Consider the following 23,797-nt stretch of genomic DNA (forward strand, 5'->3'; position numbering starts at 1 on the left):
TGGGGTCCTGAAGGGGCAGGCGTGACTGAAATGACTGAACACCAACAAAAATGAATTGGTGAAATGAAAGTGGGACATAAAAAGCGAGGCAAGCTTACTGGATTGGAGGCTCAAGTCAGTAGCATCAGAGCTGAGACACTTCTATCCCTCAGGGACACTCCTAGGACCCCAAGCGGAGGTCGCAACTAGCTTCATTAGTGAGTTCAAAGCAACTGCTACAGAAGAAAGAATTTTCCAGGGACCAAAATTGTCTCCTCCCCAAACAGAAGGAGTTGCTGAGCAATAAAGTGGTTTCCATATCTCTGGCAGTGTTCAAGATTAGATTACCATCTGTAAGAAAAGTTTCTATAGGGACTCTAGGAACTACATGGTATTTAAGGTTCAGTCCAGTCAATTCTAAGAGTCTATAAAAATAAACATTGCAACAAGAGGAAGAATCCATAGGTGTCTGAAGCATCACATTAACAATGGCAACAATAAAATTAATAACACATTCCAGGACTTTGTGCTTGCTTTCATCTGGTGACTTCAAAGGACTTTATAAGGTAATGCAATTTTGCAGATAAAGAAGCCAAGACACTGTGGAGAAAAATGGTGCAAGAGTAAAACGAGATTGCTTAAGTTCATATAGGTAGCCCAGTGCATAGACTGCTGGGCCAGGAGTCAAGAAGACATCTTCCTGAGTTCAAATCCAGCCTCAGACACTTACTGGCTGTGTGACCCTGGGCAGGTCATTTAACCTGGCTGCCTCAGTTTCCTCATCTGTGAAATGAGCTGGAGAAGGAAATGGCCAACCACTCCAGAATCTCTGCCAAAAGAAGAAAACCTCAAATGAGGTCATGAACAGTGGGACATGACTGAAAAATAACTCAACAATAACAACAAAAAAATTTATATAGCACCTACCAGGTACCAGGTACAAATACTATCTTGTTTGATCCTCACAACAGCTCTGGGAGAGAGGAGCTATTCTTATCCCCTTTTTACAGATGAGAAAACTGAGGCAAACAAAGGTGAAGTGACTTGCCCAGGGTCACACAGCTAGTGAGTGTCTGAGGTCAGATTAGAACTCAGGTCTTCCTGACTCCAGGCCCAGCTTCCTATGCACTGAAGTACCACCTAGCTGCCTAAGTGTTGGCTCTCTCATTGGAATGTGAGCCCCAGGAAAGCAGGGACTGTCTTATTCTTTTATTTCTATTCCCAAGGGCCTAGCACAGGGCTTCACACATAGTAAGCACTTAATATATGCTTCGTTTGTTCATTCAGTCATTCATTCATTCATAGAACAGCTATAGAGCACTCTTCCATCTTAAAAGCCTTGGAATGCTGTAGCTGGAATGGATTTGGGAGAGCTCTTGAGATGAAACCTGGCCCCTGTATCAATTCAACCCACGCTGTACTTGCTAAGCCTCCTTCCTGAGAGGTCAGTATCTGTCCTTCCCAGTCTGCTCTGATTCCGTCACTCCCTGGAACATCCTCGGCATTCTTAACACTCCCCAGCCCTTGAACTTTATCCTGTTCTACTTTATGGTAATTTCTGCATCACCGCCACCATCTTTCCCTTTCATTGTGCCAGTTGTTTGGTTTGGCAGCTCTGCCCATCACAAGCCAGTGAGACTGGAAAGCTGACATTAAAAAGAATGCTTTGTGGTAAAGGGTCTGGCATCTTAGCTCCCCACATCAAGAGACTGGAACAGTAATACATGGCCAAGGTCTGCATTCCCTTGAGAACAACACACATTACTCTGGGTGATCTGAGACAGAGTTTTGCATTAACATTAGTTCTGGACTGGGAGGCTACCTGCAGGTATAGACAGCACTATGCTGGGGTCAGATCTAACTGGCTTCTAAGAGCCTGATGTTAAATTTTCAGTGTGGATGTTTATACCTCAGAAATCTGCGCTACAATCAGGGCTTGGTTTTACAGACTTCAGAAAGTGCTAATAAAGTGAATTAAACTTAAAAATGTGTGTATACTTTTTTTTTTCCTTCTGGAGAGCCCAGTTGTTACACATTTACCAGCATACCATTGTATTCCTTTATAAACACTGTTTTAGCTCAGTAGGAGTGCAGTAGAAGGCTCAGGGAATGAAGTCATCACCAGGCTGCAGGCCTGGTGACTGGAGGCTGATGCTGATAATAATAATGACAACAAAAATAATAGTATACTTTAAGGTTCACAAAGTGCTTCATCCACTATCTTATCTAAGCCTCACAATCCCCCTGGCTGGAAGCATTGTTATTATAAAGGCTCTTGGGGTTCAGGTTTCTGGGGTGTTAAAGATAACCCCAAGATGAGTGGAATCACACTGTCAGAGAGAGAAGCAATGAGTCAGGAGATAAGCCTGGTTTTGTTCATTAGGTTCTAGTTAGCTATTTCCAGGTGATGCCCTGGTCAGCCATACAGGTCTGGAACTAGATGTTAGAGCTTGTGGTATATAGATACTTGGAGTCAAATGCCTAAAGGTGGTGTGGATGAGGCTTCTAGTAGATTATGAACTTTTTGGGTGCAAGGCACAGGACTACGCCTTGTGTCCCCCTGTAGTCTAGGATGGTGCCCCACACAAGGTCCTTCCTCACTTAGCATACTAAACACTTGGATAGATATGTTGGCCCCCTACAGATGGGTAGGTGATTTGGGCTTCAGGGCATGTCCAATTCTAACATGGAGCCAGCTCCTAGACAGGCCTTGGAATACTCCCAGTTGCCTAGCACAGAACCCTGTTGTGTCCCCTAGCACCCTAGCGATGGGGTAGCCTCCTTTGATTGGTGTCTTAAAAAGTAGGGAGCCTGAACCCATGATTCTTTTCAGCTGTGTTCTTTCTCTACTTCTTGTCTATTGAACCTGGCATGGATGCCTACCTGGCATGGTTCTGGGAGTATGTGGTTTGGTTCTGTTCTGGGTGGTCTGTTCTCATTTTCTAACAATACAAGGCACTAGAGGTGATCCTCATGGGATCAACAGTCGGGTCAGTAGTGAACTTGGAGCCAGGATTGTAAGCAGGGTGGCACAGTGAATCACCCTGACATGCCAACCCTGAGAAGCAGAGGTGTGTGGGATTAAAGACCTGGGACTCTGATCTGTGGAGTCACAGCTAAGCTATGAACCTAATCCCCTTCCCCACTCCAGAGACCGAAGTGGTGCAGGGGAATAGAGGACACAGCATTGTGTCTCCCCTGTGCTGGAGAGAGTGAGTTTGTACATCTGTGGTTATACCACTTGAAGTAAAGATTCCTTTGTAAAACATCTGGGGTTTTCCAGACACTATTCAATTAAGGCAGAGACCATAAGCTCTAAGTGCACGTCAAACTTTGCTTTAAATATCTCCAATGATGAGGAACTCATTACCTAAAAAGGCAGCCCACTCTACTTTCGGAAAACCAGTTGCTAAAACTTTCCCCCTGAAGTTGAAATATGACTGTCTCCACTGGCTATCTCTGGCTTCTAACTTCCTAGGAAAGTCCCCAAGCGTGCCCAAGATCGCAGAGCAAGGTTCAAAATCAGGAATCAAAATCATGGCTTTTGATTCCAAATCCAATGCATTTCCTTTACCATGCACTCATCTATCCCAGAAGGCAGCCCTCAAAGCAATGGCACAAGCCACAGAGAGGCAAATTTTAGGCTTAATATACGGAAAAACTTGTCTATACCTCAAGCCATCAAAAGGGTGGGGAGGGGATGCACTGTACTACTTTGGAAGGGCCTCCTTCCTAGAATTCTTCAAGCAATGCTCAGATGTGACTCTGGCCAAGTCACCAGGACCTATCTAACCCTCAGTTTCCCCATCTGTAAAATGGGGGTAATCGGATTGGTTGATCCCATAACCAATCAGAGATTAAATGTTTAACAATGGTTCTGGGGGGGGGGAAACAGTTCACATGACATGCTTTTAAGATTAAGCTTCATTGTTAACATTTTCTCTGACACTTTCTTAAGTCTAGACAACCAAGGAAACAACAAATCAAGGCCTGATTGGTAGCTGAATATTTAACAATTGGCTCTCCCGAATCAGAGCTATGGTTTTTCTAGTAGGAATGTATGGTTGTGAGTTAGACTATAAGGCAAGCTGAGTGCGGCAGAATCAATGCTTTTGAATTGTGGGGCTGGAGAAGACTTTTGAGAGTCCCTTGGACAGCGAGGAAGTCAAATAAGTCAACATTTAAAGAAATTAATTCTGACTCTTCATTGAAAGGTCAAATACTGAAACTGAAGCTTAAATACTTTGGCCGCATAATGAGAAGACAGGACTCATTGAAAAGGACTGGGAAAGATTGAAGGCTAAAGGAGAAGGGGAGAGCAGAGGATGAGATGGATAGATAGCGTCATGGAAGCAATGAACACGCACTTGGACAGACTTGGGGACAGTGGAAGACTGAAGGGCCTGGCCCGATGTGGTCCAGGGAGTCACAAAGAGTCAGACCAACGGAACAACAATCTCGAGTCCGGAGCCAGCTCTAACCCTCCCAGGTGTACCTCCCAGGGCTGTAGAGTCACAGCTAAACTATGAACCTAATCTCCTTCCCCACTCCAGAGACCGAAGTGGTGCAGGGGATAGAGGACACAGCATTGTGTCTCCCCTGTGCTGGAGAGAGTGAGTTTGTACATCTGTGGTTATACCACTTGAAGTAAAGATTCCTTTGTAAAACATATAGATAATATGAATAACATGCGTGGCAAATCTCAAAGTGCTATTTCAGTGCAGGCTAGGATTATAAATAAAATGGATCCTTTTTTCAGGTGTGGGTTGGGTTACGCTGCTGCCAAGGTCTGTTGCAGCTGGGAGATTTTATTTTCTCCACAGATCACAGCTGTGGAGCTGCTGGGGCACAAAGCCTGCATTTTAGAGGACGAAACACGGCTTCCTGAGGCGTCACTTTGTGTGGATCTGGTATATATATCTATACATTTATCTATGTACAGATATTTGTGTATAGGAACATGCACCCAATACATATGTGATATGCAATCTCCCACATTATTACACAAGCTTCCTGAGGGCAGGGACTTTCTTTGTATCCCCAGCGCTTAGTTACTTAGTTACTTAGTCTGGTTACTTAGTGAAGACTTAAGAAATGCTTGTGGAGTAATTGATGACACTAAGAAGGGACGCGACTTGCCCAGGGTTACGCAAAGGAGCAGCGAGCCCCGATCGGGAGCCTGGCAGAATCCACTGGAATTTGTAGTCTCAGCAATAGAACAATTCTGCTTCTGAAGAATCCCAATGAATACAATCAAAATGCAAAGTTGAAGGAGCTTGCTCAAGACGGACAGAAGCATTCTATCAGGGACGATCTTCTGCTGGTCATTTATGCGACGTGGTATGGTCAGTGCCAGGCTGGACTTAGAGACCGGCAGACCTGAATTCTAATCAAAGCAGCTAATGCGTGAATGCGTGTAAAATGCTCTGCGAATCTTTAAAGGGGTGCATAGATGCTGTATTATAATTGTCATTGCTTTAAAGCTTCGGGCTGGGTGACTATCCGGCAGCCAACAAATGTTAATAGCCTTGCAAACCCTAAAGTCATTTTTAGTTACTGATATATTGTTTCTCTTGCTGCTATTGTTACCCTGCCTCCGTTTCTTCCCCGGTGAAAGGGGTGCAATAGTATCTCTCTCTCCAGCGCTTTGTGCCCCCACCATCTGGAGGCGATAAAAAAAGGTGCCCAGCTTTCCCCAAATGTATGAGCCACGCGGAGGAACGGACGGCCCGGCTACCGCCTTTCCAGGCTCCAGGACTGGAGCCCGGGGAGCTGGTTGTTAAATGCTTGGGGTGAGCATTTGCACCTCGGAAGCCGCAAACTCGGCAAGCCCGAGGCTGGACTTGGTGTTTTGTTGTTGGTCTGCACTAAGTGACGGAGGAGGAAATGTGAACTGTGCAGAAGAAAGGTGGGAGCGTGGATCCGATCGTTAAACGTTTCCTTCCTGGACCGGCCGCGGCCAGGTCTACAGAGACCTGCCAGGGGTCTCTGAGCCGCCGCCCTCGGGTCCTCATTGCGGGGTGGGGGGGGTGTATGGGGGCCGGGGTAGAACCGTGAGGCCGCGAGGCTGAAGGGACCCGAGGGCGGCACGTCATGACCCTGCGCGTGCGCGCGCACCGCCCTCCTCCACCCCAGGGCGCGCGCTCCCAGAGCCCAGGGCGCCCAGCTTCCGAGAGCGAGCTGGGCCGTTGTGCGGCGGAGGAGGACACACCCCTACCACGCGGCGGCGCATCCTCTCCCTCCCCTCCCCCGCCCCCGACCACCCACTTCCTGACGGGTCCGCCCCAGACTCGCGCGGGGGCGGGCCTAGTGTGGGGGCAGGGGGGTGCGTACGTAGTCTCGCGAGACCTTCTGCGCGGCCGCGCAGACGCGGCCGGGAGGCCGCTAGCTGGGGGCAGGGCCGCGCGGCGGCGGGGGCGGGGCTCGGCGGCGGCGGGGGCGGGGCCCGGCACGCGGGGTCTGGGCCGCGCAGGTGTCCGCGCGACCAGTCGGCGCTCCCTCCAGCTTGGGGAGGAGGCGGCGGCGGAGGCGGCGGCGGCGCGCATGCTCCGGACGCGGCGGCGGCTTCGGCGGCGGGCAGTGCCCGGGGCGGGGCCCCTGTGGCGGCGAGGTGAGCGCCCCGGGAGCGGCGCGGGCTGGGGGCCGAGTTTGCGGGGGCTGTGGGGCCTGGCGGCCGCGAGCACTACTTAGGCGCCGGCTGTGTGCGCCGGGGGTGGGGGGCAGCGGGGAGACCCCCGCCCCTTGGAGCTGGGCCGGCGAGAGGGCGTCCTGCCGGGGCTGGATGGAAGCTGGCAGCCGCGGGGACGCCGAGGCGGAGGGCGCTCCTGGCGGGGGGACCGCCGGGCAAACACCCGGAGGCGGGAGATGGGCGGGCCGCGGGGCGGGAGAAGCCGGTCCTGCAGACCGAGAAGGGGCTAAGGCACCCGGCCGAGCAGGGTTATCGAGGCCGGACGGCGGGAGGCCTGGGTCCGCAGAGTCCGAGCGTTTGGGGCAGGCGAGGAGCTGCTTACACGCTTTCGTCGTGGGGCAGCGAGTGGCACCCGGCCCGGGGCCCGGGGGCCAGACATCCGGGAGCGGGGCGCTCCCGGACCTGGCGGGGCGATGCAAGCCCAGGATCGGACGCCTCCACTCGCGGAGCATCCAGCGCCAGGCAGCCCCTCCTCGAGGGGCTTAGCGCTGCCTTCCATCCACTGACCATCCCCTGGACCATCAGGCAGCCGAGCGCTAACGTGCCATACCTCAACCCTGGCAGAGCCGTGGGGGGCCTTGCCCGAGTCCCGCCGCTGGCCCTGGATGCCGGCCGCTGCCCAGCCCTCCACCAGAAGGCCGTGCCCGGAAGTTTTGAAAGGGAGAAGCAGTGCAGCCAAAGCAACCTGGAGGCAGCTGGGCCCACGCTTCGTTCTCTGCTGCCTTCCACACCCCCTGAAGGGAGGGAAGTGCCGGCTGCGCCCTGCCCATTGGAAGCACTCCCCGTTCAGTCCTGGTGATTGTTTCTTTGTAAGACACTGAGTGGGAGTGGGTAGAAATCTGGGCAAGTCACTTGCGGCAGGTTGAGCTCCCGGGCCTGTATGTGGTGTCCGACCCTCTGTGAGCCCATTTGGGGTTTTCTGGGCAAAGATACTGGAATGATTTGCCATGTCCTTCAGCTCATTTGACAGATGAGGAAACTGAGGCAAAGAGTTAAGTGACTTGCTCAGGGTCATACAGCTACTAAGTGTCTGAGGTTGGATTTGAACTGAGGAAGAGAAGTCTTCGTGACTCTGGGTTGGCCACTGTCCACTTTGCTACCAAACTTGAGACACTTACTAGCTCTGTGATCTTGGGCAAGTTTTTGCCTCAGATTCCTCAACTGTAAAATGGGGATAATAATACCTACCTCACAGGGCTTTTGTGAGGATTAAATGAGATGACACCAGTAAGCACCACAGAAATGATTATAGTACTATTGTGATAAATTATTACTAATAGTAGTAGTACTACTACTTCTATTATTTCTACTACTGCTGCTGCTACTACTACTGCTACTACTACTACTGTTACTACTACTTCTCTTCCTCCTCCTCCTCCTCCTCTTCTTCCACCAACACCACCTTTGAGTGCTCTGGGCAGATGATAACATATATACATTGGTAGAGAGAGTGACCGACACTGGAAATTCCTTATACTGGTGAACAGCCAGGTCTGGCTCTCCCGTCTTCAGATGTGCAGATTGCTTTCCAGGGTCGTGTGCTGGTTCATCTAAGTGTCTCTTTGCCTCTCAGTAATTGGAGTTTGCATTTCTTTAGCTCTCCTGGGTTTGCACAGCACTTAACCTGCATTATCCCCTTTGACCCTTACAACAGCCCTGGGAGGGAGGTGCTCTTATCCCCATTTTTTGAGATGTGGAAACTGAGGCTAAGAGCCATTACCTTCCAGACTTGCCCAGGAGCACAGTTCAGTAAGTGGCTGAGGCTGGATTTGAACCCAGGTCTTCCTGAGAAGTCCACTACTGTCTTTACCCACTCAGCTGCCTCAGTTATGAACTGTTCCTATTCATCTTTTCCTGGAGTACAGTTAATGTGCTCTTCCGTTGTTCTGCCATTGCCTAATAAGCATTGGACATCTCTAGTCTCCCACTTCATCGCTCTCACCCGAAGTGCTGTGATGGAGCCACTGGTGTATGTAGGACCTTTCTTTCGGCCTTGTCTTCCTTGGGGGGCATGTACCTCCTGACAGCAGCACCGCCACACTGTGGAGTGTTTTGTCATTTCAGGGTATGAAACTCAAATCCATTTTTAACTAAATCTAGTCATCTTATTTTCCATCTTTTTCAAATGTTTTTCTTCAGATGATAGTGATTAGGCAGATATATGTCTGTGTTTAAAAAAAACTGAAAAAAGATACACTATTTACCTTGAATTGCAAACTTATAATTAGACCATTTTAAATAAACACTGTGTGTGTGTGGAGGGGAGGGGGATAGACTTGATTTATTTCAGTCAGTTGTAGACAAAATACTTTATTCACCCAATTGACGATAAGAGTCACACAGCTAGAAATTATTATGTGTCTGAAGCTGGATTTGAACTCAGGTTCTTCCGGCTCCAGGGCCAGTACTCTATCCACTGCGCCACTCGCTGTCTCGAATATTGGTTGTTCTTGAAATGACTTGGGCCCACAAGCCCTTTTTCTAGTCCCATTACTTTTGCCTTCTCCAAGGCCATCATTGCGTCTTGCCTGGACTATTCCAGTAGCCTCCTAATTGATTTCCTCTGATGTTAGCCTCTCCTCTCTTTAATTCACTCTCCACTCAGTTACAGGAGCAATCTTCCTGAAGATCTGATCATGTCCCTTCCCCAGTGATGAACTTTTGGTGGCCTCTTCCCTTGCCTTTAGGGTAAAACAGGCCTTGGCTTGGCATTGGAGGCCCTTCTCAGCCTGGCTTTGGAAGCCCTTTCCAGTTTCTTTGACATTCTTTGACTTTATCGCCTGCCTGGGCTCCAACCACACTGGCTGCCACACTCTCTCCACCTTCAGCCTGACAGAGCTGACCCCCAGGCCTGGAAAGCACTGTCTTCTCACCTGGGCCTCTGCTGAGCCTTATCTGCTGGCAAGGTTTAACTCGGTGCTGCCACCTCCTAGGCCTGTCCTGACCCTCCTCCTTAGCTGTTACTCATCTCCACCTTCTCCTTGTATCTTCTGTCTCCTTATCTGAGTGACTTCATGTTCTCCCTCAACCTAGTTACATTTATGCCCATGGAGAACAGGGACTTTTCCCATTGGTCCTTGGGCCTTGCACAGAGCTGGCACGTACTTGTTAAATTAAATGTACTTACTTTGTTAGTAAGAGCTCTCTCAAGTGAATTGTTTTTTCTTTAGTAAAAGAATTGCCTTTAGCATTTTTCCTTCTCAGGCCCCAAAGACTATTCTTCAGCCTGGCATGTAAGCCTGATTTAGGTAAGACTATTTTCTAGTGATAAGTATTTCAAAAGTGCTGTCTTCAAAAAAAAATTATTTCGTTTAAAAAATTATCTGGGGTATTATAATTTATAAAATGAGTTGGTATAATTGACATCAGATCTTCCAGGTAAATACGTATTTTAGCTTTGTATAATATTCTGGAGCAAAATCCCAAGGACCAGATGGTGTGGAAATTTTATAGCAAAAAACCCCAAGAAGTTGAAATAAAGTTAAAATTTGATCTGATTTATTTTATGGGAATGTAAACAGTCAGCTCAGTTCGTTTGTTGCATATGTGGTCTTGCTGAAATAATTTGTGATCAGTTTTGGGCAGGAATTAACCTTACTAAAAGTTTTTACTTCCAAGCTAGATGTAAGGTAAAACAGTTTCTTAAGCTCCATTTAAAGAGTGCAGTTACTGAAATACTGAACTGGTCTCATGCTTAGGGCAGTTGCCTGTAAGGTAGTTCCCATGGCAAGGATCTGCCTCCGTGATTAACAAAAGTCATTTAGTTTACAGCATTGAGCATCTTGTAGTCTGGTGTGAGGTAAGACCTGTCATTGTGGGATGTGTGTGACTCTTGTGCTGGGCCTGGGCCCTGCCCATCCAGGTCCCTTCTCGTCCTCTTAGTAGAAGTCTCTGGATTCTTGGTGGTGTGTGTTGTCTGTAACAGGACTTTGAACATCAAGCCTGGTCTGATTGTGGTGAGGCACGGTTTCACAGTTCTGTCATTATTGACTTATTTGTGCTGGGGTGTGTGTGTTTGTGTTTGTATATGTGTATGTATTTTTGGTCTGGATCTGGCATGTTACATTTTTACAAAATAGCATTTTGTTGTATATTTACATAATTAATAGACCTTAGGAGTAAACAGTATTTTCTGGGTCATTGTGGGTATCCTTAGGTTACTTTTTAAAATTCTAAAATAATATGCTTTTGATGGCAAATTGTTTGTTTTACCATCAGAGGTTTTTTACAAGGCAGATCCTCTGTAAATCTCAGTGCATCCAGTCAAATGCCCAGCTCCCTGGGTTTACACTGACTATGGAGGCTAAGTTCCTTTAAGCTGAGAATTTCAATTCTAGGAACATTTCTCAAAGACATAATATGTGCCTGGGTGCAGGGCTAGACTGGGGTCCTCCAGGTGTACAATGGGGAGATTAAAGCATGCTGGCCCACCTTGATCAGAAAACCCAGCTAGGTTTGGGGAGGAGCTGGAGCAGAGGGTGGAATGGTAAGGAGCAGCTTTGTGTGTGAAGATTCCCAGGGAGGACGCTTAAAAAGGAGGTGGGTTAGTTGGCTTGGTGGAGAGTATTTGGGTAAACAGCTGTGGTTGGAGAAACAGAAGCAGGATTATGACAGAAATCGACTACAGACCACCTAGGCAGAGAGAAAACAGGTGATCTGGGGAAATGCCACTAGCCTGACTCCGGGATGGGGGTCAAGAAACGGGATTTGAGTTGGCTGGCCATCTGTAGGACATTCGTTCCCTCTTTCTCTTTCCTCCTCATCTCACTGTCTCTTTCTTGTCTTTCCCCCATTTCTAATTTTGCCTTCCCAGAGGGGAAGTTCTATTCTGAGTCTCATTCTTAGTGACTAAGCAGGAATTGGATGCTAGAAACAAGTTCAGGTAATAGCAAAAGAGTAACAACCGCACGACCCGATTCCTTAAGAATGCTACGGGAGCACAATCTCTGACTGACCTGAGCTTGGCCAGGAAAGATGAAAGGCGACAACAAGCTGGATTTCTTTTAAGCTACACTGGGGATAAAGAGAATAAGAGAAGGATCCGACTACTCTCCAGATGACTTTGAAATTTCAGGGCAGGAGGGACCAAAGAACTAGGGGAGTTGGGAGGAGAGAAAACAAGGAGGTAAGTCATGTATCTGCTCTGGCCAGAGCACATCAGGAGCCTTGGGTTCCGATGAAAGGGGCACCACGTTTTCGGAAGGACATCCGTACGAGTTTGTAATTCGTTCATTCCTTATGTCGAAGGAACTAGGATGTGTTAACCTGGAGGAGAAAGGACGTAGGTCATTGTGAGCTGGCTGCAAGCATGCATGCGCTGAAGATGTCTTTCTTGTTTTTGCAGTATTTACCTCTGTTGCCTTCTTGAGAGAGTCTTAGGTTGTTTGCTAGTTCTCTACTCTGTGTGTGTGTGTGTGTGTGTGTGTGGGTGGGTGTGTGTGTGTGTGTGTGGGTGGGTGGGTGGGTGTGGGTGTGTGGGTGTGAGAATGACCACCCAGATTTAATTTTTTTGGGGGGGTGTTGACTGCTAGGTTTCTTAGTTGACATAGGGTTTTGTGTACTCTTTTTAATTACTTATTAAATGGTTAATAATTGTTCATTTGCAGTATTTATAATCTTCACTCTGCTTTTCAACAATTTCAAAATAAAATACAGTTCAAAAAATGAAAAAGGTGCAGCTGCTTCCCCAGTGGAGTAGGGGGAAAGTAGGAGGGAGAGAATCTGAAAATAAAAGAAAATTTAATTTAAACTCTCTCTCTAGTCCCTCAGGCACAGACTGAGACGACAAGCTGGGTGGGAATGGGATGAAGTACATTCAGGTATCGGGTGTTTTCCTCAAATTTGAAGTATGTGATTTTGCGCTTTAATGAGTGCGTGAATTCTTTGATCCAGGTGCTCTTCCTGAGCTGCCCTTTTCTGAAATTAAGGTTTTTATAAGTGGGCATTTTCTTAAACGGGCCACAGTTGTGGAAGATTGTGTATCAAGAAAAGAAACTGCTTATTTTCTCCAGTGAGAGCAGTGACCATCTGGATTGTAATAGTTAAACTTTCTTCCTTGTTTCTTTAAAGAGTCACAGTGGTTTTTCTTGAGTAAATTATTAACAAGATTTTTATTGTTTTGCATTGAGGAACTGACATCCCAGCCAGATTAGGGTTCCGGGTAGAAGGGGAGTAGATTCCTTTAAGCAGAGACATATGAACATGAACTGATTTTACGTAATAGAGGTTTTACTCTTGTGATAATGTAGGTTTCATGCTGGTGGTGCCCAGGCTTGGTGGCTCTTTACCACAGTCAGCACTCTGTGCAGATCTCGGAGTTGGGCTTTCACCTAGGCTGGGTTTGTCCTGGCCCACATTTGAGAGTAGGAGGCCTATGGGAGACTGTCCTGTGCCAACCATCTCTGCCCCGCCACCACTGGGGTAACACTGAAGACTCTTGAAGTTGCCTCAGTCCCAGGGTTCATGTCAACTCAGAGACTTGTAAATTGAAGTGTCCTAATACTGTTCTTACTAAAAATTCCTCCCCTAAAGAGAAGTATTGGCCATCCATCCCAGCTTTGAGAGGCGACACATTCTTAAAGACTTGTCTAAAAATATACTGTTGCAAGTCCAAGCCTTGGCTTACCTAGGGCCTGATTCGGCTGCTGCTTTCCTCTGAGGACAGTGGAAACCTCCAGGGTGTCAGTGACAAGGGGGATGGAGGAGAAGCCCACAGCTTGGAGAGTGAGGCTGCCTTCTGGAGCACAGTGCCTTTCCCTGCGCTTTGCTCAGCCTAAGCGTGGGGGTTTTTTGTTGTCTGGTGTTTCTGTTGGTTAGAGATATTCACACACGTAGCAAAAACATTAATCCTACACTATCTTAATTTAATTTCTAAAGGATTAAGAAGGAGCCAGAGTTGCTTCATTTGACCTTAATCTGAAATTTTTACTGTTTTCACTAATAAATTGCCAAGCAAATGTTAACCTGGGGAGTCTTCAGATTTTCTCCAAGTACCAAATTGTTTGTTCATGTGAAAGAGAAATTTTATCGTAATGTTTTTATTTATAGTTTTATGTTCATCCTGTTTAACACTGTTAAATAATTTCATCCTATTGGTGATGGCGTGATTTAAAAAGTTGCCATTTATCATCCCATCTCCAGTGAGAATGGTAGGTACAGTGGAAAGACTAGTGGCCCTAGTCAGAGGACATGGGTTCAGCTACCCCTCTGATGCTCACTATATGACCTTGGGCAAATTCTTTTAGTCTCTTTGGGCTTTGGTTTCCTCATCCGTAAAATGAAGGAGTTGGACCAGCAGATGGTTTTGGAGGTGTCTTTGGGCCCTAGACATCCGATCCTTTGAATGGAGCTCTGCCTCTATGCTTTGACAGTCAGGCTCCATTACAGCAGTCACTAACATAGTGTTTACGGTTTTTTTTTTCCTCTTGGAATTTTATTGTGTCATATATCGCTTATACTGGAAGGGCGAGGTTTGGAAGCTCTTTGTTATACTGAGATATTCATTGTAATGGTATTTGTTTTTTCAGGAGGATGTAACCAGTACTACCTCTCCATAGAATCATTGATTGAGAAGTAGAAGGGACCTCAGAGGCCATAGTACAGTCACTTCATTTTTGGCAGATAAGGAAACTGAGGCCGAGATAGGTTAAGTGACTTACCGAAGGTCACAGAGCTAGTGTTGGAGGGGGTTTGGAACTTAGGACCTTTTACTCCAGTCACTGTTCTATCATAGCAATCCATTCAGTATGTTTTTCTTATAATGGAACCAAGTTAGCTGTAGGAAGGTGATGTTAAGGAAGACAAACCTGATCACAATACTAGCATGAGGAGAAGTTAGTCTTATTAGTATGAAAAGTTTTACTGTTTTGAAATCTCCTTTCAGCTTAAAGGATAAAGAAATGACCAAATAGTCTGATTGACTGAAGAATAAATTAAACCAAGCATTGTGTTTAGCAGGCAACTGTTAGCTTTTAATTCAGCGCCTTCAACTTTACGAACAGAAAAGATGATTGAGGCCTCAGTTACCCCTGCTTTTACACATGTGGGGCAGTGCTGTTATTACTAGTAATCGGCAAACAGAAAGGAAAGTGTATTACATAAACCGAACAACATTTCTGGGGAATTCATCATTTCAAATGTTAATGCTCTAGTTTTAAGTTGGTACTGGGAGAAAAAGGGTTCAAGGAAAAACAAAGTGTTGTGAATGCCTTGTCGATATCCACTCCAGCTTGGATGATGTTGGGATTTGTCCTTAAATATCAGACTTGTGACAGATTATTGGTTAAGTTGCTCCTGAATATGGAAGCTGGGGGTGGGGAGAGGTGGAGGGGAGGACAAGGGAGAAATTCTAAACAAATAACTGCTTCTGTGCTTTAAAAAATCCTAGACAGAATAATTGAAACTTAGAAAACAGAAAAATGACCAGGTTGATATTCATGTTAGGGATTTTGTGATTTGCAAAAGGACTCTATAATGTTCATTAGGCTTTGTTTAAAAAATGTAGTGAGGAGCAGCTAGGTGACACAGTGAATAGAGCACTGGCCCTCCAATCAGGAGGACCTGAGTTCAAATCTGGCCTCAAACACCTACTAGCTGTGTGACCCTGGGCAAGTCACTCAACCCTGATTGCTTAAAAAAATGTAGTGAACTCATCTAACGCACTTAAAATGTTACTGAACTTAACTAAAATTTGATTTACACAGATCTTTAAGGAGTCCACAGGTACGTCCAGGGCACCTCAGCAGTGTCAGGCTTTTTGTTTCGTATGTAAATATCACATGATCACATTACTAGATAATTTTTAAAAGAAATTTAAAAATTTTTAAACTGGTTGCCAGAGACTTAAATGAATGAATAAACTCAAAAGATTTTTCCTTTTCCACAGTTCATTCAGAAGCATTTATTAAGTACCTGCTTTATAGGTACGTAATGGAATGTTAGAGGAACTGGAAATACAAGACAAAAACCAAAGGGGAAGAATGTCAACAGGAAAGTTTGGGGTTTTGTCCTTTGTTCTTGAAGAGGACGGTGACATCAGGAAGGTGATTCTGTGACGTGCAAGTGCATTGGATTTAAGTGAGGGAGGGCTGTGCAGTCACCAGCCTCACTCTCTCCTCTGGAGCCATCTAGGACTGGAGATGGTCCACCGACAGGAAATTAAATATGAATTAGATGCAGAGTAATTTCTACCTTGTGCCGTGGCAGGTGAGATTGAGCTGTGAGGCAGGAGGATTTGTATCTTGGAGAAGCTGCTGGAACTGTCCCTGAACTTAATTAAAAAAAATTATGACCTTGATATCAGATTATTATTCTCATAGGATTTGGCTTAAGGAGGGAATAACATACACACTCAGTTGGGTATGGAAATCTATCTTACCCTACAGGAAAATAGTGGGGGAGGTCACAAGACAGCAGGGGGATGATAGAGGGGAGGACACATTGGGGGAGAGGGTGGTCAGAAGCAAACACTTCTGAGGAGGGACAGGGTCAAAAGAGAGAATAGAATAAATCGGGGGTGGGGGTGGGGGGATAGGATTAAGGGAAATACAGTTAGTTTTTCACAATGTGACTACTGTGGAAGTGTTTTGCATAACTACACATGTATAATCTGTATTGAGTTGCTTGCCTTTTCAATAAGGGTAGGTGGGGAGGGAGGAAAGGAGAGAATTTGGAACCCAGAGTTTTAAAAAGACATTAAAAAAATTGTTTTCACATGCAGCTGGGAAATAAGAAATACAGGAAATGGGGTCTAGAAATCTATCCTGCCCTACAGGAAAACAGAAGGGGGAAAGGATAAGAGAAGCGGGGCAGAGATAGAAGGGAGGGCAGATTAGGGGAAGGGGTATTCAGAACGCATGCCGTCTTGGGGTGGGGGGGAGGGATGAGATGGGGAGAAAATTTGGAACTCAAAATCTTGTGGAAGTGAATGTTGAAAACTAAAAATAAATAAAATTAAAAAAAAATAACTATCAGATTAAATGGGTATTCCCATGTATAAAGTAAATATAGTATTACACACAGAACTGTAAATTTCTGTTATGTGCAGCTTTTAAAATTTTAAGTCTCGATTTCAGTATGTAGCATTCAAAGATATCTGGCTTGTCTTTGATTCCTTCTGTCCTTTCTTCCAGTCTCTTCAATGCATTTTTGAAAAGTACTTCAGTGACCCACATTAGCATGAACTCTGTCACTAGAGTTTTCCTCCTGCGTTGGAGAAAAAGAAAAACAAAACCCTTGTAACAAGTATGCAGAGTTAAGCAAAACAAATTCTCACATTGACCATATCTGAAAATGTATGTCTTAGTCTGCGTCATGAGCCCATCCATCACCTCTGAAAGGAGGGGAGCAGCATTCTTAGTCAGGGCTCCTCTGGAATCGTAGTTGGTCATTGCTTTGATCAGAACAGTTAAAGGCTTTCACACTTGTTCATTTTTGCTGGGTTGTTGTAGTATAACTCATGCCCCTAGTTCTGTTTACTTCCCTCTGCATCAGTTCATTCAAGTCTTCCTAGGCTTCTCTAAAACCATCTCTTTGGTCATTTCTTATGGCATAATAATATTACATTAGATTCATATATACAGCCATAATACGTTGACCTGTTCTCACTTAGTCCATTACAAAGCTCTACTATAATGATGATGATGATAATTATTATTATTTTACATACGGGTCTTTTCCCTTTGTCTTTTCATCTCTGCAGGGGAACAGGCCCACAAGTGCAATGGCTGGGTCAAAGATGTGCGCAGCTTAATGATTTGAGGAATAGTTCAAATTTCTTTGCAGAATGTCTGGTTCTCTGGGATGGCTTGTTGATTGCTTCTTGCAGCACAGTAACAGCTCATTGTATCTGGGGGCCATAACTTGTTCAGCACTTCCTCAGGGGAGGGCCATCTGCCTTGTTTTGGGTTCTTTGCTACCATAGGAAAGTGCTGCTAAAAATACTTTGGTTTAGGGATGGACACTTTAGTCACCCTCTTCGCAGAATTCCAGGTTGCTTTCCACTGTAATTAGACCAGCTCACAGCGCCACCAGCCATGCCGTCGTGTGCCCGTATTCCCCCAGTGCCTCTGCCTTTGACCTTTCTGTTGTTTGTCTTCTTTCCCCATTTCCTGAGCGCCGTTGGGATTGTTTCAATTTATATGCCTAGCACGGTGAATAGTGCCCTGGTCTGGAACATGATCTAGCTCAGTCTCACATCTGCTTCGTGCTTGCCAGGTCACCACCCATGGCGAATCGCTTGAGATTTTAGTACTCCAGGTGACCGTTGTTCAGTCATTTCCAGCTCTCCAGGACGTGGTGGCCCATAGCACACCAGCACTGTCCTTGGGGTTTTCTTGGCAAAGATGCTGGAGTGGTTTGCCATTTCCTTCTCAGCTTATTTTACAGATGAGGAAACTGAGGCAAACAGATTAAGTGACTTGCCCAGGGTCACACAGAACTCAGGTCTTCCTGACTCCAGGGCCAGTGCTCCATCCACTGAGCCATCGAGCTGCCTGGTTCTAGGTAACTACCTAAGTCTGAATTGCAGACAAAGGGCCAAGTGGCCTTGGCGAAGGGTGCTTCTTTACCAAACCAGTGAATCACAGGTCCAGTCTTGAGGACTTCTGGAAAACTAAATTTATGCGCCAGTGTGCAAGGGCAGCATAAAATAGATTGTGTGAAATGTTGTTCTGCGTGTTTGCGTTTATGTGGAATAGGAATGTTGCTATTGACAGACCCTAGTGCCTGGAATCTTATCAAATGACCTTCTTATGTACATTGTCTTTTCTAATGAAACTGTGATTTGAACCCTGAAAGCTTGAAGTAGACAGGGAATAAGATTGTCACTGAAATACTTTCCTGTTTTGAATGGGGTATACTTTCATTTTTACAAAAACATCTAAATATCACTTTTAGCTTTTGTGTGTGTGTGGGGGGTTCCTTCTTTCAGTTCTGCTGTTGGCTTTGCTGTGTGAAACAGAATTCTCAGTGGTTAATGTTTACTTGGATATAAATGTTTTTATGTTTCCCTCTCTTGCAGATTGACTCCCAATGATGCAAAACATGGCCTCAAGGGCGATTTCGTGTGTGAAAGACAGACCCAAAAGGAAAACACGAGCAAAATTGATGGCCAGAGGCGTGACGCTGAGCTAGGATTCGAGGGGTTGTCATAGTGTGCGTTTTTGACCTGATTAAGATCGAGACATGTCTTTTTGCTGTTCTTTCCCAAATGCTCTCCAGCTGGATCCACTTGGCTTTTATGGTAAGGCCTTGTCATCTGATTAAAGCCCTGGTTTTTATTTTTTAGTTTATTTGAGCCTCCGCATTTCACGGGCGTTGTAAGAAGATTGGTAAACTCCCTTGATGTGCAAGTCACAGCGTCAAGAAGACATTAACTTGGAAACTCCAAAGGAAAAGGATGGTGGGCTAGCTAGCGGATCAGACTCTTGGGAATACCAGTGGACCGTTGAAGCCCTTACCTGTTTCGTCTTTGGGGATAGTGTGGAGAAATAGGTCACTGACCTTGCACATGGACAAATTGATTGAAACATGGCCTGGGTGAAGTTCTTACGGAAACCTGGGGGCAACCTGGGAAAAGTTTATCAGCCTGGAAGTATGTTATCGCTAGCCCCTACCAAGGGCTTATTAAACGAACCAGGACAGAACAGCTGCTTTCTGAACAGCGCTGTACAGGTGAGGCCTTTTTACTGATTCTTCTTGCGGGAGCCGCCGTGCATGTTATTCATTAAAGTTTGTGAAGTGGTTTGTGTGCAGGGTATCCCCAAAGTCTCAATGCAGTTTTAATGCTTAATAGCTAATAATAAGCTATTTGCTTCTAGATAATTACTTTTTTTTCGGCTATGAAAATTCTCAAAATTGAAAAATTCCCAAAGAAATTCTCAAAGCTGTTAATACTAGTGATCTATGAAAGCTTCAGACTGCACCAAGACTTTTGGGACACCTTATACATATATCATTTAAATACTTAACAAGAAAAGTCATGGTCATTATTTCTTCTCCCCCAACCTTTTTTTTTTTTTGAGAGCATCCTGCTCATCGTTTCTTATAGTACAGTAGTATTCCATCATAATCACATACCACAGTGGATGGTCATCCCCTTGATTTCTAATTCTTTACTCGCAGAAAAGAGCTGCTATAAATATTTTTGTACGTAGATGCTTTTCCTTTTTGTTTTTTATCTCTTTTGGGATATAGACCATGAAGTGCTATTGCTAGGTCAAAGGGTATGCATGATTTTGTAGCCCTTTGGGCATAGTTCCAAATTACTCCGCAGAATGGTTGACTCAGTTCACAACTCCACCAACAGTGCATTAATGTCTCATTTTCCCACATCCTCTCCTGCATTTGTCATTTACCTTTTCTGTTGTGTTAGACAGTCTAATAGGTATGAGGTAGTCATGGTCATTGTTTCTAAACCCGAGTTATTGATTGGGATGGCCCTTCTGTGCACTTTCTCTTCAATACTTCTGCTGTCTGTGCTCGGATTGGTGTCATTACATCCTTTGCTGACACAGTCTACAACTCTTCATAACCTGGTAAATGGACTTTGAGAATTAGCCAAAAAATCAGTCATCTGGAATCTGACCTACTGGGAGCCTTTCCAGATTCAGTGCAGTCCCACAAGGCTTTCCAGCCTGAAAGGACCTACGGAGAGCTTGCGCTCCCAACATGTGGACATAGAGGGCCCCTCTGTGCTGATGGAGGCATCGGAGGAATGCATGGATTAGTGAATGTGCATTTATTATGCATTTACTAAGGCCTCAGACACTCCCTAGCTGTGTGACCCTGGGCAAGTCACTTCACCCCATTTGCCTCAGTGTTGTCATCTGTCGGATGAGCTAGAGAAGGACATGGCAAACCACTCCAGTATCTTTGCCAAGAAAACCCCAAATGGGGTCAGGAAGAATTCAACACGACTGAAAAACAAAGCTGCAAATAGATGCAGATAGAGAAGTCAGACTGTTCTAGCTGTCAAGGAGCTCACATTCTGTTGGGAGAACCATCCATACAGAAGATTTTAGCAGGACCCGGGGTCCTTGGGGACAGTGACCAAGCTGATGGTGTGGCCTCTTCTTTCATGTCATTTGCACTGATCATAGCCGTTTCTGATGCTGAACCATTGGACAGAACTGAGGTCTGGTGACAAGAACCTTCTTTTCTGGGTCTCTAGGAGCTGCAGCCCTTGCAGGAGCAATGCCAGGGTGCACACCCCCGGGGGCTGCTGCTTCCCAGGGTGATGGCTGAGAGCCCTGGCCTGGAAGCCTGGCTGTTCCCAAGGCTTGGGGGCAGGTCCTGGACTGTCTCCATCAGGATCTGAGGGGTTTGTATTGAAGGTGCCGGTTAACTTGTCTTGGCACATGCTGCCTCCTGGCTCTTCCTCTGAGTGCCTGCCCAATGCGTGGCAGTCGGTGGGGACGACTGGCCCCTTGTCTGCAGGAGCCTTCTCCCCAATCCTGACTGTGATGGTTGGGAGGACCGGGCTGGACGCAGGACCAGTGGTGTCTAGGGCTTTGGGGCTCCAGGGTTTTGGGGTTCATTTGCCTGTTGGTGGCAGTTGGCCAGCAGTTGTGATGGGTGGTGATGAGGGAGGTGGCCTCCTCCTCTACAACAGTGATTTCTCCCCTCAATGATGGCAAAGGGGCTGAACTGGAAGTGGATGGTTTAGGGGATACTTTTATTCCCAGGACTTTTGGACTCAGGGCCCCAGGCTTTCTTCATCAGGGTCTGAAAGGAAATGATGGTCAAAGTAGAGGGATGTAGGGATGGTTCAGTTAGCTCGGCACATGCTACCTCCCTTCTCCCTGCCTCTGAGTGTCTGGCTGCTTCGGCCTGGTTGAAGACCTCTAGTGGAAGGTCTTAGAGACAGAGAATTTATGTCAGTTCATTTCTAAATGTATCCAGCAAATCTTTGTTAACAAAGAATACAAAAGGGAAGGGGAAAAAAGCAGCAGTTCAGCAAAGCTCACAGAAATCGAGTCCGCCATTACGTGGAGCGTCCACGTTGGGCGTCATAGTCATGGTGTCACGTTGCCTCTTTTCCTTCTTTGTTTGTGCAGGGTAGTCAGTGTTCACATAAAATGTTTTCGTGCTTTGCTGATTCTTCGTATGCGTTTTTTCTTCGGGTGCAGTAATGTTCCCATATGTTCCTAGATGACACTGGTTAGCCATTCCCTAAGAGAACATTGATTTTCTTGACTGTCACAAGATGAGCTATTTGGGGTACCTGTTCGTAGGATGGGAGCTCTCTACCTTTGATCTCCTTGGGGTAAACACCTAGAAAAGTCTGGGTCAAAGAGAATAGACAGTTGCTTTTTTAAAAAAGTGTAATCTAACTTATTTTCCAGAATGATTGGACCCATTAACTCACTGCTGAACAGTGCATTTGTGTGCTGGTCTTTCCACATCCCTCTAACGTCAACTGTTTCCATCTTTTGTTATCTTTGCCAGTTTGCTGGGTAGAAAGTTGAACTTGAGATGTTAAGATTTGCATTTCTTTATTTAGTGGGTTGGAGCATTCTTTCATGTATTTGTTCATTTTTTAAAAAAGATTTTTAGAGAGGTGTTCATGCCCTTTGTTAAATGTTTAGCACAGTGCCTGGTACATCTACACCTGGTAGGTGCTTAATAGATGCTTGTTCTCTTTCCTTCCCTTCCCTTTAGGTAATGGACCTTGTTCTGACATATTAGTGTTATTTCCCCATAGCTAGTGAAGGCAGTAATGCTTTCCTTTGTCTTGACTGCAGGTTTTTGTCTTGTAATTGTCTCCAGCTTTGTAATCCCACTAGGCACCTTTAACCTGAAAGGTCAGATCTCATTAGTTTAAATTATTTTGTTGTTCAGGTCTTTGGGTCAGACTCTTCAAAACCCCATTTGGGGTTTTCTTGGCAAAGATACTGGAATGGTGTGCTATTTCCTTCTCCAACTCATTTGACCGATGAGGAAACTGAGGCAAACAGGGGAGGTGACTTGCCCGGGGTCACACAGTTGGTTGCTGTCTGAGACCAGATTTGAACTCAGAAAGATGAGTCTTCCTAAGTCTAGGGCAGGCACTCTATCCGTTGTGGTGCCACCTAGCTGCCCTACCCTATTGGCATTCCCATGGCCTGGGAACCTTTGTCTCGGGACTCAAATCACCAGATAGTTTAAGGGGGTTTCAGAAGGGGAGGTTCAAATGTTGCAGTCTCAATTCTGACTGTATGTCATTGATAGTCAAGCAGAAGATGACGCTGCTGTTGCTTGAGATTTTGCTCTGACGTCTTGCCGATTGTTATAGAAGACCCTGTTAGCACTCACTCAATGTCTCTGGTCCTCCAGAGAGGCCATTGACCCAATTTATTGGCTACTGAACCTTGTCTCTCACTTTACCTTAATTTCAGTCGAGACAGTCTCTCTCTTGCCAAAATTACTTTGTATGATGTGTGTACACACACACACACACACACACACACACACACACACACACACACACGCATGCACATTGTCTCCCCCAGTGGAGCTGTGCTGAGTTCTGGGGACAGAAGTGGAGAGAGGAGAGCCTCTACTGTCCTGGAAGTCGTACTTGGTGATAAGCTCCTTGAGCAGGGCTTCTCCTTTTGGTCCTTGTCTTCCTAGTGCTTGGCACACAGTGCATGCTGCCCTTGTTGCTAGGTTGGTGGCAGGTTGTGGGAGGGGAAGAGCAGGTATGGCTCACCCCCATGCTCCCTGACCTTCGTCTGTGGGACGTGAGCGCAGCAGTGTGGCCCACAGTGGAGGAATTTTGCTCAAAACTGAGTGATGGCGGTGTGAATGAGGTGGGCACTTCAGAGCTGTGACGGGCTGGTTTTGTTTGTCAGGATATGAGAAATGTTTCAGCCGGACCCCAACATTGAGTGTTCATTTAGTAGTGAATATAGTAAGAAAAGCTTCAGAGCATGCCCTCCTCTTTTGTTTTTTTGGTTTTTACAACTTCAGCTTTAGTTATGGGTGAGCTTTGCAGCAGTGAAACAGATGCATTTGACTACTGGAAAACAAGCCCTAAATAAAGCCCCCTTTCTTATTGTTGCTTTTGGCTACATCTGTGAAAAGGAGGCTGTTCCTGTGCTGTCCCATTGGGAGAATGCAAATACTGAAGAGCCATATCAGCTCATTCCT

The 23,797-nt window shown here is 46.0% G+C and overlaps 1 protein-coding gene across 2 annotated transcripts in view; it reads left to right on the top strand.

Moving 5' to 3' along the window:
- Nucleotides 1-6,483: 6,483 nt before the first annotated feature.
- Nucleotides 6,484-23,797, top strand: part of USP53 (ubiquitin specific peptidase 53) — a 58,255-nt gene continuing 40,941 nt past the window's right edge. The window contains exons 1-3 of one of the 2 annotated variants that reach the window (XM_021008291.2): nucleotides 6,484-6,589; nucleotides 18,687-18,820; nucleotides 18,954-19,339. In XM_021008291.2, the coding sequence (XP_020863950.1) occupies nucleotides 19,196-19,339 (144 nt within the window). In that variant the 5' untranslated portion in view covers nucleotides 6,484-6,589; nucleotides 18,687-18,820; nucleotides 18,954-19,195. Of the gene's footprint in view, nucleotides 6,590-18,686; nucleotides 19,340-23,797 lie in introns of both variants that reach the window. The other variant, XM_021008290.2, reaches the window with a different exon arrangement.

This window comes from Phascolarctos cinereus, unplaced genomic scaffold (assembly GCF_003287225.1).
Source record: "Phascolarctos cinereus isolate Bilbo 61053 unplaced genomic scaffold, phaCin_HiC Scaffold_9;HRSCAF=440, whole genome shotgun sequence".
Lineage (NCBI taxonomy): Eukaryota > Metazoa > Chordata > Mammalia > Diprotodontia > Phascolarctidae > Phascolarctos > Phascolarctos cinereus.